This window comes from Rhinichthys klamathensis, unplaced genomic scaffold, assembly GCF_029890125.1.
Source record: "Rhinichthys klamathensis goyatoka isolate OS25496 unplaced genomic scaffold, OSU_Roscu_1.1 h1tg000518l_1, whole genome shotgun sequence".
NCBI classification, from domain to species: domain Eukaryota; kingdom Metazoa; phylum Chordata; class Actinopteri; order Cypriniformes; family Leuciscidae; genus Rhinichthys; species Rhinichthys klamathensis.
The window spans coordinates 117,615-132,500 of NW_026606997.1; the positions used below are offsets into that span (position 1 = coordinate 117,615).

The 14,886-nt window shown below is 37.3% G+C and overlaps 1 protein-coding gene across 3 annotated transcripts in view; it reads left to right on the forward strand.

Moving 5' to 3' along the window:
- dlgap4b (discs, large (Drosophila) homolog-associated protein 4b) overlaps positions 1 to 14,886 on the forward strand; it is a 51,423-nt gene that overhangs the window by 25,978 nt on the left and 10,559 nt on the right. For all 3 annotated transcript variants that reach the window (XM_056238317.1, XM_056238319.1, XM_056238318.1), the window contains one exon: positions 14,279 to 14,661. In XM_056238317.1, coding sequence (XP_056094292.1) covers positions 14,279 to 14,661 — 383 coding nt within the window. The remainder of the gene's footprint in view (positions 1 to 14,278; positions 14,662 to 14,886) is intronic.

The window sequence follows — 14,886 nt, forward strand, 5'->3', positions numbered from 1 at the left end:
CTCCACATTTATTTAGAACTACAGTTTATCAATGACACACACTCACTCTCTCTCTCTCTCTCTCTCTCTCTCTCACACACACACACACACCCTAATGCAGCTCAGTGTTCCCATAACAGTTGTCATGAGTTTCCATGGGGAAGTATCATCTGTAATGGGACTTAAGAGAGCTGATGATGACTTCTCGAAAGCAGTTGAACTTGACCACCCTGTCAGACAGGAGTGTTTATCATTACAGCAATGAAGAGGTTTTACATTACACACATCGCTCTAGTTAAAGGTGTCTCTTTGCATTTAAAGGCAGGGTAGGCGATTTGTTCCCGGAAACATTTTTTTTGTTATGCTGGTTGAAAGTCTCTTAATATCCTGATAGCAATCACTAAGTTAAGTGGTCTAAAGGTATTTATATATGTATATATATGGTCTGTGGAAGGCGTAGGACTTTAAAATGTTCGTCCAATTCGGACCGAATGCAATAATGCAATGTCCTACCTGCCTGTCACCGTCTGCATTTCCATACCTCCGCGCTCATCAGCGCGTTTCATGGTATGCAGAATTAGACAGACGTCAGTCGCCGAGCACCACAAACGAAACAGCAGCTGCCTTTCACCGTTCCTCCTGAACCAAAGTAATGAGCTTATGCTGCGTTCACGCAATAACTACTGTAATTCGGAAGAGATGGAAACCAGTGATGTTATACACACACACTGTGCGGTTCGTGACTCAAATGTATGCGTTGTCAACTCTATCAACGATGAAATTAATCTGCAGCAGTCAGGTGGTACAGGTCAGTGCTCTTTAAGGTGATTACGTTCATTATTATTGTAATGTTATGTGCTTTGAGACATTAGGTAATTTAACGCACTCTCTCGTGATGCTTTTGTTTGCTCCCTGCTGTATCCGTTCATGTGTTTTGAAGGAGGCGTGGCTTTGGAGACGCTCTGAAGAGAGGGTGGGATCTTACGCTTTCAAAGCTAACTTGCTATAGCTAGCCGCTTAGAAAATTGCCTACCCTACCTTTAATTGCTGTGCAACGCTCTGAAACGGGTTCATTCATCTGCGTCGCTGATAACAGGGCTTGGAGAAAATTATACATACTAGAGATCATAAATGCAGTCTGATTGAGGGGCTGATGTTGTTTTACACAAACAGGACACCCTTATATTCCTTTCAGATGTTTTCTGTGAGCATCTATAAGAAGCGCTCTCTTGATGTCTAGCTTTTGTATAATGTTTTGTAGTGCACTTCCGGAAATGCAACAAAAGACATTCAAAGTGAGTTTCATCAGTCCAGTGAGTTGGATAAATAGTCAGCCAACTCCCAGGATGTTTGTGCTGAAACAATGAAACAATGCACCTAGTGTTTTCACAATGACCGACCTGCATAAAGCATGTTTCTCCAGCATCTTCCATGGCATGGAGCCTAACAGGATTAATATTTTAATCGTGATCATGGTTTCTGCGTCTCTTGGTTAGTAGCATAATCGTCTGTGATATTGGCCTGCTGGTTATTTAAACTCAAAATATTTTTTAATTTGATATTTCCATTATCTTGCATCAGTTGACATTGGATTCAATATTAGGAATTTAGTTTTAGCTTTTGAGAGAAGCTTTTTAAGGTTTTACCAGGTCTCAGTGCATTCATATATGATATAATAAATCAGGAAACTAGATGAGGTAAATAAATCCTGTGTATGAATCGACATTGACTACGTTTACATGCAGCCAATTTTCGGGTTAAGGTCACTATTCGGGTTTCTGAAACATTAGGAATAACCCGTTTACATACGTGAGCAGAGAGAGTTACTCCTGTTTACATGGAATTGCAATATCCCGATGTAAACGGCGACGGTTAGCGTCTGGACGTACGGACAACACAATATGCGTCGATCATTTCCGATTCTTCTTCCTCTATCCAAAGATAACAACAACAGCAGCAGCACGCGGATAATGTATAGTGATCGCCTTTGTTTGCGCTTTGGTGCTGGTACTGACCCACCAGCAGCACTTGACACTACTGTGCCTCATGGTCTTCATTAATAGAAGGAGAGAAAGTGAGCAAGAAATGGGAAATGTAGCTGGAGCTGTGCCACACTTATCCACGATACCCGTTACCACCGCTGTGCTGCGTCTCGCCATGTTTACTTCCGGTATACTGCACGCGGGTTTTTGTATGCGTCGATAACTTAAGTTCCTCTACTCAAAAGACCAAGATTCCTTGCGAATAGAACATGCGCAGAACACAAATCTATGTTTCTTTTGATGGGGAAATGCCGATACACGTTTACATGACCAAAAATTAGAAAAGGGGTACCCCAGGTATAATATCCCGGTTTTTAAAATCCGGGATATGAGCATATTCGGGTTTTTGCCGGTGTTTACATAGCCGTGCGTGACCGGGTTATTGCTAATATCCCGGTTTTGAACGGGTCATTGGCTGCATGTAAACGTAGTCACTGTCTTGATTTGTGTTTAAATGAAAGTGCAATAATTATGTTGAAATGTAAAAACAAAATTCTCCAAAGAAAAAAAAACAATTTTTGAGGAAAATAATCTTTGATTATCTGCTTAACCATTATTGTGCAGCTTTAATGTTTGATAAAAAAAAAAAATAGATAGAAAAGGATGTGACTCCCATGGGCCTCCTTACTTTTAGCTTCCAAGTTTTTTCCTGCACTTACGGGAATGTTTTTCAAGGATCTGCTCAATTATTTAACCGTTTCTCCATTTTAACTCAAAGCTCTTCTTGTGTTGGAGAGCCTTATACAGCATTAATGCCATACTTTCTTTATGGTTTGTGTAGATATGAATTAAATTTTGGTGGCAATATTTGTGTTAAAGTCAACATGGAATGAAAAGTGACCTTTTTGTTGACTTTATTAAGCACACAAAAGCATATTCTCTTTACAACTTCTAAACAGTGGATAGTACAGGATGTATTTTACAAAGAGAGATCTCTGTTGGTTTTACTCCTCTCATGGCAATCTAGAGTCTTTGTTTGTGTGACTGCTGTTGCTATAGTTCTTCACTTTGGGGTTTTACAGCATTTACACATCAACAGCGTTGAGAAGTAGCTGACGCAGAAGCCTCCAGCGACTGATGCGCTTCCTTAGAAAGTGTTTTAAGAAACTGGGAGGATAATAAGCTCATTTTAAGGAGTAGTTCAGCACAAAGAGAAAATTCTGTTATTATTTACTCATCCTCATGTCCATATGAACCAATATGCAATATGAAAGGGGAAAGAATCTCATGAAGTGGCTGTCAAGTGCCTTCATAGAGACAGGAACTAAACAGAGCGTTACTGACAGACTGGGAAGAGAGGAGCCGCAACAATGGAGAATATGGTGGAAATAATGTTTTTTTTTTATTTATATTCATGCTATTCTAATAGAGCCCAAAAATCTAAATCAAGGCTTTTAAAGGGGGCATAATTATGAAAGCTTGGTTTTCTGGCACTGAATAAAAAATAAAAAAGGTAATTGCCCATTTTTTTCTCACAATTCAGACTTTTTTTTTTCTCGCAGTTGCAAGTTTACATCTCACAATTCTTACTTTTTTTCTCAGAATTGTGATATAAACTCTCAATTGCTAGTTATAAATTCCAATTCTAAGTGATAAAAGACTGACTTTTTATTTAGCAATTCTTGGTTCAGAATTAAGAGATTAAAAAGTCGCGATTGTATTTTAAATTGTTTTATTGCGTGGCGGAAACAAGTTTCCATACATAATAGGTCCCCTTTAAAAACTTTTTGGGGGTAAAAACACCCTTTTTTTGGTGAACTAATCCTTTAACCCGTGTCCTCTTTTAAGCATAGTGGCTGTTCTAGTGTAGGTTTTGCAAGTTGCTTCTTAGGTGAAGAACACACACATAGATGAATTGTCAGCATAACAAACTAAGTCTCAGCAAAAGAAAGCCCTGTAATTAGTGCTTTTATTAGTTATACAACCTTCATCACGCCTAGAATTACCGAAGCAACAACACACCCATGTCCTAAAACATACAACAGCTCATTAAATGTGTGATTTCTCTGCTCAGAAGGTTTGGGATCAACAACTGCTCATTCTTGCTTCAATTTATGGTAACCAGGAGGTTATCGCTCTCAAAACGCTTAATGAAAGATCGTACTGTGTGCCGTTGCACTCGAGGAAAGAGCCCAAGAGTTTTAGAGCACAGAAAGCTGGATGAAGGGAAGATCATGTAGTTAATCATATAATTAACATGGTCCAAATTCTTCAGCCTGGATTATTGGAATAAATATATGTAATGTTTAAGTCAAGTCTCAATGTATTTAATGAAATCTTAACAAAAAAGTACCAAATTCCGATTCTTCCTCAAAGTTTTGGCTGTTTCACTTATGAACTTTTTTTTTGATAAGTGTAGATATTAATTGTGAGCTGAAGATATAGAGTTAAATCTTACTCATTGTGGTTTTCTGACGTCTTGACAAGATTTGCATGGTGTATATCTTTCACTGATTTGTCCTTTGTTTCCTCGTGTTATCAGATGGATGTTTGAGTGTGTCGCTCCTGTTTTTACCCCTGAGGCTCATCGTATATGTGATGATACCAAAGGTGTGTGTGACGGTCGGTGTTCCTCATTCCTGTGTTATAGAACAATACAGAGTACTTTAGCACATTAGTGTGTGTGTGTGGGCAGAACAGATGTTAGATGTAAGATTGCTGGTGTTTTTTGGTAGGATGGTGCCGCTCACGTTTTATCTGACACATTTGAGGTGTGTGTTTGTGTAGTAGAGCTGAAAAAATGATCTTGGAAACAGGTTCAGGAAAGCAATAGCAAGTAAAACTTGTTATGAAATTGTTTCTAATCCAGTCGGATGTGATGAGACATATTTGATCAGTTGAGGTTTATAATCCATTTGGTTCACAGCCATTAATGACCGAAAGTTTGGCATGTTAACTATATAGCTTGCTAAAAATGGAAAATTAAAGCTAATCATATTGGACCAAACTCCCGCTCCAATATGCTATGATTGGCTGTTATTGTGTCATGCAACATTGACTATACTGTAAAACATGATAGCCCCATTCAGTTATTTGAACTTATTTCTTCTCTTTAACTCCAATTATTGTGACAAGGTTTGGATTTTGATCTTAAGTTTTCAAAAATTAAACTTAAAGTTGACTATTTAACCCTCTGATGGTCTTCAAAAAAAAGTCACACTCGTGGTCTTCGGGGTCTATTGGACCCCAGACAACAACATTTAATTTTGTAACCGAACAATATATATATTTTTTTTAACAAATATAATTTTACTCTGTTTATTAATGTTTTTACTCAACATTTGTGCAGTTTTTGGAGAATTTATGATTTTTTTTTAAATTTCTATAAATAAATAAATAAATATTTAATTAAATAGGATTTTTACAAAAAAACAGCATTTTATGTTAAATAAACTTTACAAAAGACCCAGATTTCTAACTTTCATTCCTGGGGATACCATGGATAATTTTACAAGGTTTAATGTAAGATTTTTGCCCATTTTTTTTAAAATACAGGTTAAAATTTGTAATAAATCACTTTAACCACTAGATGGCTATAGAGCTCCATTATATGCTATTTGCTATTTGAATTACTGAAAGATATAGTTTCTAAAGTTGGATTCAGTTGGATTCATATCTAAATATTATAAAATCACAATTATAACAAAAATAATATAGTTTTTGTCAAAATGTAAAAAGATTTGTACTGAAAAAAACACTATGCATGGTAAACCGCATGACTTCTGCAGACAGGGTTGGAGCAGGTTTGGCACTTCACTGTTGTAGTTGTTGTTGTGTGTGTGTGTGTGTACATTTTATTTTTATTTTTATGTGTACAGTGTCACCAATTTATTTTTGTGGTGGTTCTTCATTTTGTATGATTTTATTTGACAAATTATAAGACTTTTTATAGCCTTACAAATGTATTCCTGTGTGTGTGTGTTTGTGTGTCTGTGTGCGTGTGTGTGTGTGTGTGTGTGTGTGTATGTGTGTTTGCGCACATTTTCAATGCGTCTAAGTGTTACCAATTTATTTTTCTGGTGGTTCTGCATTTTAGATTATTTTATTTTACAAATGATAAGAGAACAGTTTTTATAGTCTGTATGTATTCCTGTATAAATGTATTCCTCTTTATGTGTGTGTTTGTGTGTGTGTGTGCGCCTGTGGTGAGCATGATAATTTTGGATTGTGGATGTTTTTTGCATTGTTGGAAGTGTGCCACTTTATTTCTGTCATTTCTGTCTATGTGTTCTACGTTGTTTCTGATTTTGATGATGTTATTTTGTCTATTTTGATTGCGGGGTCCAATAGACCCCGAAGACCACGAGTGTGACTATTTTTGTCACGCCAACATAAAAACAGATATCATTAAAAAAAAATTTTTTTTTTGTAGATCTAGAAAGTGTTGAGAGCCGTAGAAAGTTTCAAACCATTTGGACAAAGAGAACATTTTTTTTAATTTGAGCAAAAGTAATTTGGGGTCCAATAGACCCCGAAGACCATCAGAGGGTTAAGTTGAAACAAAGGTTATCTTCAAGTGTTTAGTTGAGTTTACTCACGTTTTTAAGGCAGCAGGTGAACTTTTGTTTCTAAGTTTAACGACCTACGTTTGCATGTACCATCATAATGGGATTTAGGCAATATTGCGATTAAACTTTACCTCATCTAAACAAAATACTTAGATTAAATTGATGTGATAAAGCTCAAAATCATAGTAACCACAATCGTAGTAAAATGTGGCGTATGCTGATTTTAACTGCAATAAACAGGCATGTAAACACTTTAATGCATCTTTTCTACTCTGACCAAAGGGACGAATGGGGATGATATTGTCACGCACAGATTTATAAGGAAGGCATTGCAAATTTGGGTATTAAAAAAACTGAGTTCATGTTGACAATGTTGCACGACAAAAGTATAATGCAGTATATTGATGGTCAAAAACATCATAATGAAGACACTTTTAGGCATGTCAAAGTCCATTATAGAAATGTCATTTGTGCTGTGCATATGTGAATAATGGCGGTAAAAATAACCACAAATCTTAGTGAATAATGAAAAGTGCATGTAAATGGTAGTGAAGAGGTTTGCTTGTCATGTTAAAAATCCTTACTCGGATTATTGGAAATATTCACGTTATTGGTGCACATGTAAATGTAGTAAATTTCACATTCATTGTAGACAGTCAAATTGCATCTTGATGGAAACTTGTCATGTCACATCGGGTTTATCATGCATTAACCGTGTTCTTCTGGGTTTGCAGCCATCTAGCAAAGATTTCTGTCCATCATGGGAAGGTTTCCATATTATGCACATTTCCCACACTGAAGGCCAAATCCACATAATGACCTAATCCTTGCAGATTCCAGCGGGGTTGGTCACAGCGTCGCTCAGATTTAGGGCTCGTATTCCACCGGAGTTTCATTCCACATGAGTAAGCAACTACAACAATGACCCCGTTTGTCATTTGCGCATTTTTACATCTGTTGCTCTTTTTCTACGTAAAGCTCCTTATTGCCGTCTTACAGGATTTGTGGTTTTGTTTGCCGTATTATTGGTCAGGATGTTCCAAATAATATTTTTCAGCAAATAATGAACTAAATTGGAGAGCTTTTCTGTGGGACAGAGATGCCATTACGCATTACTGATGAAAATGTTGTTTCCTCTCAGAGATACATTTTTTGGCTCATTTCGTTGCACGGTATATTTAAAAGAAAATAATTGACAGAAATTAAGAAGTGTGCTGACTGACAACAATGTTTAAGGTTTTTCTGATGTGGCATTGAACATTATTATCAAAGTCCCCCTGTAGTCAATCATTTCATCCCTTAAAACTCATCTTTGATCACCAAATTACATATTTAAATGTTTTTTCTTGAAAAAAAAAATGATTCTACCTTTAAATATCTTGAATGTAACTCGACACCCTTGCTTCATTTAGTAAATGCGGTTCTATGAATATGCAAATGAGCCCCGCCTCCACTCACTCACTCAGCTCAGAGATCCACTGGTTGACGATCACACGTTGATCTGATTGGTTACAAGGTCGTTTGTGACATCAGAAACACCAGCGATTTCAACCCGTGTTTTTGAGACTGTCTTTGGTTCACTGAAGTTTTAAGGAGAAAATACTCAGCAATGCTGTCGACTTGTGAATTTACACATGGTTTGTCTTAAGGCACATTAAAAACACCACATAGACAAATTATAAACAACATTAAAAGCTGGATTTTCACCACAGGGGGACTTTAATGCCTTAGATGCTTCATTTAGCAGTGCTCATATTGGAGCCATAAAAGTGAATTAACATCAACTTAATTCCAACAGATTTTCATAAGATTTGGTTTGTCATCTTGTAAATAGCATGAAAACCTTGACATAATAACCAAAAATACATGACTGTCCCAAACATGACCTTTCCAACAATAGGCTCAGTCTAGACCTGACACGACAAGAATGTATGTGTGTGTGTGTGTGTTTGAGTGATGATGTCACAGTCGTGTTTTGTCTTCTGGTATGCAACCGTAAGCAACACCTTCTGAATCACATACTGATATTAGCGTTGTCAAATTCACACTGCGTTCAGAATTTACGTAATTGCAAGATGACAAATATGAGAGTGGTTCACATCTTCAGACACATTTCATAATGCTAGAATGAGTCATGTGTAGCTTTGTTGATGACAGCAGAACACTTAATTGCTCTTAATATGCACATTAATACGCCTGTGTGCTCTCACAAAATATTAAAGAAGATGTGCATCAAGTTATTGGCTATGATAGACAGACAAAAGTATGTTGTAGTAGAGGTTGCTCGCTAATTCTAAAAGTGAGTCAACCTCTTAATTGCCATTTTTGAACATCGGTCTGAACGTAAATGGTTGGAATTCATAGGCTACATGCTTTGAAACACAGACCTAAAGGTTTGTTTTTAAAGAAGACACTCAAAGTTTTTAAAGGGGTCATATAATGGTACATGCACTTTTACAAGTTGATTGTACTGAAATGTGTGTTGGCAGTGCCTGTACACAACCATCATATAATGATAAAAATCCATCCAGTGGTTTTGTTTTAATCTCCTTATATGTTTTCCCCTGCCTCAAATCGAGCCGTTCGAGCCTGTGACGTCACAAGGTCGCACGCCCCTCCCGCGATTGTTGATTGACAGCATCATTTCAACACAGACCCGCCCTCGCTCATGAGGGAGCTGTCAATCATAGTCTGCGCGGACCGGCGCGGTCATTGTTGATGTGCTGGAGCACTGTTTATGAGCAGAATGGCGTCTAAGCGATTGTGGTGTTCTGTTCTTGGGTGTAATAACGAACACAGTAATTTTAATGTTCCTAAATCCGAACCGCTGAAGACGCAGTGGCTGAGTTTGTTTTCGAAGGGAATATTCCTCACGAGCAACGTCAATGCTTTCATGTTTGCGCGAATCATTTCTCACCAGACTGCTTTATAAACGAGGATCAGTAAAAAGCTGGATTTGCTAAGAAGCTGCTCATGAAAAAAGTACCGGTACCAGCTATTCGTGTTCCTGCTGAATCTCCAGAAGAACGGAAGTGAGTGTAACGTTTTATTAAACTTTATATTAATATATTAATCTTTGCAAATCGCTAGCTGCACGCTTCACAATGAATGTGTCTAAGGTTTACACTCAGGGTACATTACGGCATGTTTTCTATGTATGACGTTCTCCATATAATTCATAATCCCACGTTTATAATGAACAACGCGTTATGGTTATTGTGTTACAAACGGTGTACGCACAGAACAGAGAGGCGGGGTGAGCAAAGCTCATTATTATTTAAAGTCATATGCACTGAAACGGCGTGCTGAAAACAGAGCTGTTTTTGACCAGGTAAAATAAGTGTTTTCTTACAATACTGATGAGAATTTTTAATTAAAGTATATTACAAACTTTTAATTTAGACCCTAAAGAATCATATTAGCTTGTACAAAAATGGCATTATATGACCCCTTTAAAGAAGCACTTCAAAAAGTGAAAGTGAAAAAAAAAAAAGTTTACATTTACTGTAAAGCAAATATACTGAGCTAAACGTTTTATTTAATACAAAAAATATATATCTTAGAAAATAATTTGGACTCTAAAATTGCTAGAAATGCCTGATTAAAATTAATGGTGGACAGCAGCAGGTTTATTAGACTGCTGTCACTTTAAGGCCGAATCCAATACACTGATAGATTTCCGATATTCTCCAAACTGTTTATGTTCACTAAAGACATAGGCCTAAGCGGCTGTGTTTTCTCGCCAAAACGAAAATTAATTCTGGTGCCAAATGAAGAGAAATCCAGTTTTTTAATGAGATTCACCAAGATATTTTTAGCCGTTGAAGCTCCATATTGGTTGCTTTTGTGTGATGTTAATGGCCAACTTTAAACACTTCATTTTTAACTTGCGTAAGAGGAATTAGTAGTGGATAATGGGATCATCCTTTAGCTTGATATTTAGTGCACATCCTGTTTTAAAACGAACAACATCCATCCTAAGTTTAAAGTGATTTCTACTTAAGGCACTTAAGAAAAGTAGTGCTCTGCTTTTAGATTAAGGTCTTGAGTTTCACACAATGTTACGGTCATTAACAAGAGTTGCTCAGTCTGTTATTAACATTCCCTCGTGGCTCAGTTAAATGTCTAGTTTCATTCTCAATGTACTTCATTTTGCGCAAGCCTCTGCTCTTTGTAAAACTGGGGTTTCTTGCCTAATGAATGATTCATGCAGAAGCGTAGACTCTTTCCACAGGCGATCTGGGATCTTGCTGACACAGATATTACTGCAGCTGCTCCAAACAAACCTGCGAAATTAAACCAGCTGATTTCATAAGGGCTGTTTTACTGTTAACTCAGCTATACTGGTCTTTCAGTCGATCTGTGAAGACACTGAAGACAAAGAAGGATTATTGTGATCATGGCCACGCCTGAATGATAAAGTCATCATTATTCATACCGGATCCCTCATACACACCAGTGTTGACTCAGTCGCTTGTGTGTGTGATTTCACTATTCATGTTGTGAAGAGTTTTGAATGGATTTTAAGGTGTTTGTCTATACAGCATATGGGAGAAATTTAACCTTTACAACTAAAAATGTAGGTTGCTTTATAACATATGGGTGATGGAGATCTTTAGTGATCTGATATTGAGAAAGCTTTCAGGTTCTTAGTTAAAGTGCCCCTATAATGCTTTTTCAGATATGATCTTTCATGTAGTGTGTAATAGAGCTCTTTGTAAATGTAAAAGCTCTGCAAAGTTTTAAAGGTCAAGTTTTTGTCTCCTAAAAGAAAGAAGTGATTCTGAACTGAAACGACTCGTCCGTAATTCCAGTCTCACTTCCTGCTGATCCTGCGTAGGTGTGGAACTAATTTGCATAATGCCAGCCTGTGTTCTTGATTGGCTGAACAGCGTCTCTTAGCTCCGCCCTCAATCACTGTAGTGTATCTGAGACTGGGAGAGTTTGGTTCGTGTTGTTCATGCCGAGAAGACGCTGTTTTCTGCTGACAAAGCAAATCCACTTTGATGAGATTGACACGGTAAAACACAAGCCATCGTTACTGTTCGTATCACTGAGATCAAGAGCTGAGATTCAGATATGATAATGAGCGTTTGCTTTCTGACCAATCAGAGCAGAGCAGCTCTCAGAGAGGCGGAGTTTAGAGAGACTGAATCTTCGATCGAAGCGTTTCAGACACTGTGAGAAAAGAGCTGAAGCTGCAGTGGAGATTATGAGAAAATTTGTGTTTTTTGACATTTGATGCATGTAAACCTGTTGTAGGAGACTCGAACACAATTAGCAACCTTTAAAATAGCATAATAGGGGCACTTTAAGGCAGAAAAACTAAACATTTACAAAATATATTTCCTTCTGATGATTAATAAATAGCTTGACAACATGCAGGTTATCTGTCTTTTGGTTTTTGCTTACCAACTGATTATATTATCCTCTTGTCTTCTGTTATCATGATTTAACATAATGTTTTTCCACGTAGAGAGGAAAACGTGCCATTTGCAACCCATTTTACTTCAGTAATGTGACAGAGTTCAGAGTGAAACAGGAAATTCAATGAGAAATTCTTGATTTAATTGTGAGCCAGACAGAATGCACATTTGCTAAAACTAAAATACTGCCTAATTTAATAATTGGTAATTGCGTAACATGATCCAGTGACCCACTGGGCCCAAGTAACAATCAGAAAAATGAAAGAAATTAAAGTTTTAGTATTAGTTTGATTAAAGATGAATCATTCCCAGCATCTCTAAATGTATCCCATTTAAGTACTAAATAAACAAGCTGACTAGTCAATCCAACTTCATATTCACAAACTGACACATGTCACTTTAAGGAGAGTTTTAAAATGGATAGTTTTGTCCATATGTTTGTGCTGGGCTTACGATCTGTCATGAGTGTGTATTTAACATGTACAGCTGCACTAAATGTGTTTGGTTTTTGTTATAGTTCACAATGTAGGAATAAAACCTTTACAAATTTTTCCCAGCGTGTAGGTTTTGCTTAATGTTTGAGTATGAAACACACATACAACTCTGACGCCCAGATTTACAACACACACACACACACACACAGGATTCCTGTGGGCTTGTTATGTTTGCCATCGTTTCCATCTGCCAACTCCACCCTAGTGAACTCATACTGAGACACACACAGGGTTTATATTGGGCATCCGTCCACTTTATTTCTCTATAACCCCCTACAAATTAACCAAACAATAAATTAAGTGAACCTATAAAGTCAAACACTCATATACAGTGACCCCCCCCCCCCCCCCCCAAAAAAAATGTGGGCATTTAAATGTCAGAATATCCTTGCATTAGATTGAGTATTTGCGCTCAGATGTCATGTCAGTCTCTATGTCTTCATGTTCAACACTAGATCTATTATTTGTTCTTTAATTAATTAAAGTTTGATTTTGTTTTTGTCATCTAATGCAGTGACATGTTAGTGTGTCTTTGGAGTCCAGATATGTTTTCGAGGCCACTGCAGGGCTGGAAACACAACTGTGTTGTTGGAAAAAAGGTCTCCGGCTGTGTTTGACGTCAGAGCAGACTGTCATCATAAACACACAGACACATTCACACACACAGAGCTGTGCGGATGAGATGCATGAGTGCTATTATTAATAGTGTAGAATTATTATTATTATTATTGTTGTTAGGGAAAAAAAGCCAGAAGGCTTTGATTTTTTTTCTCCTCAATCCGAGCCTTTACAGGTTGGTGTGTTGTTGTGAGTCGGCTTTAATATTACATTTCTGAATATATGTACTAACTATGAATTTGAATTATTATTTATGAATTTAATTTCAATAAACCATTCAAAAGTTTGGGTTCCGTAAGTTTGTTTGTTTTTTGTTTTTATGTTTTTTTGAAAGAAGTCTCTTCTGTTCACTAAGGCTACATTTATTTGATCAAAAATACAGTAAAAAGAGTAATATTGTGAGAAAAAAAATACAATTTAAAATAACAGTCAGTTTTCTACATGAATATACGTATGTTAAAGTGTAATTTATTCCTGTGATCAAAGCTGAATTTTCAGCATCATTACTCCAGTCTTCAGTGTCACATGATCCTTCAGAAATCACTCTAATATGAAGAATTGAGCTCAAGAAACATTTCTCTGATTATTATCAATGTTGAAAACGGTTGCGCAGCTTCATATTTTTGTGGAAACCGATTCGAGTATGGATTTGAAATAGAAATCTTTTGAAACATTATAAATATCTTTACTGTCACTTTGATCAATTCAGTGCACACTTGCTAAAATAAAAATAAAAATGTATTTAAAAAAAAAAAATCTTACTTTTCATTTTGAAGTGATAAATGATCAAAGCATCAAACCAAACTGAAAACAAATTGGGGCCAATTTGATGATTTGTGACAAATTTTCACAAATATTATTTATTTAATTATTTTTTCAAATTTTATATATATATATTTTATATTTAATAATTTCAAATAAATGCTGTTCTTTTGAACTTTCTAGTCCTCATCTAGATTTTCACCTCAAAATCACGGTTTACACATAAATATGAAGCAGCACAAATGATTTGAGATCAAATCAGCATATTAGAATGATTTCTGGATCATGTGACACTGAAGAACACTATCGTTGTTGTTTTTAAGATATCCATCATGTATATTTCGATGAGTAATTTCATATTTTGCATGCTGAACTTGAGTTGTGACGTGTCAAGCTGCTAAACGGATCCCTCTAAATGTTTGTTTCTTTCTCTCTCTCCGTTTCTGAAGTCTCCACATGTTTGACGAGCTGTAAGAAAGTGGCTCCGCCTCCCGTTCCCCCTCGAACCACTTCCAAACCGTTCATCTCCGTCACCGTGCAGAGCAGCACCGAATCCGCGCAGGACTGTTACCCAGACCAGCACGACCGCAAGAGCGAGGCCAACAGCCAATCAGGACGCAGCAACTCCTCCGACAGCCTCGACAGCACGCGGGCCAAGGGGTCGCGACCCCAGATTCCTGTCGCGGCGCCCCGGGAACCCCAGATCCCAGCGGCTGTGGTGATCTCTCCCAACCCTCATCATAATGAGCCGGTGAAGGGGGACGCTCTCGCCCCGGACGAACCCCCGATAGACCCTGTTCCACGACGGAAGCTTTCCTCCATCGGGATTCAAGTGAGTTTATCGAACTGAATGTGTCACACGCGGGTTTTAAGCCGCATCATACACCCGGCGTGTGTTTTGCTAGTTTCAGCCCGACGCAATTATCATTTTTACATCCTGCGCCACGTTGTTTAAAGGTGCATTGTGTAATATTTAGGAGGATCTGTTGACAGAAATGCAATATCATATACAGAACTATGTTTTCAGTGGTGAAATGGTGTCACACGTGGGTTTTGG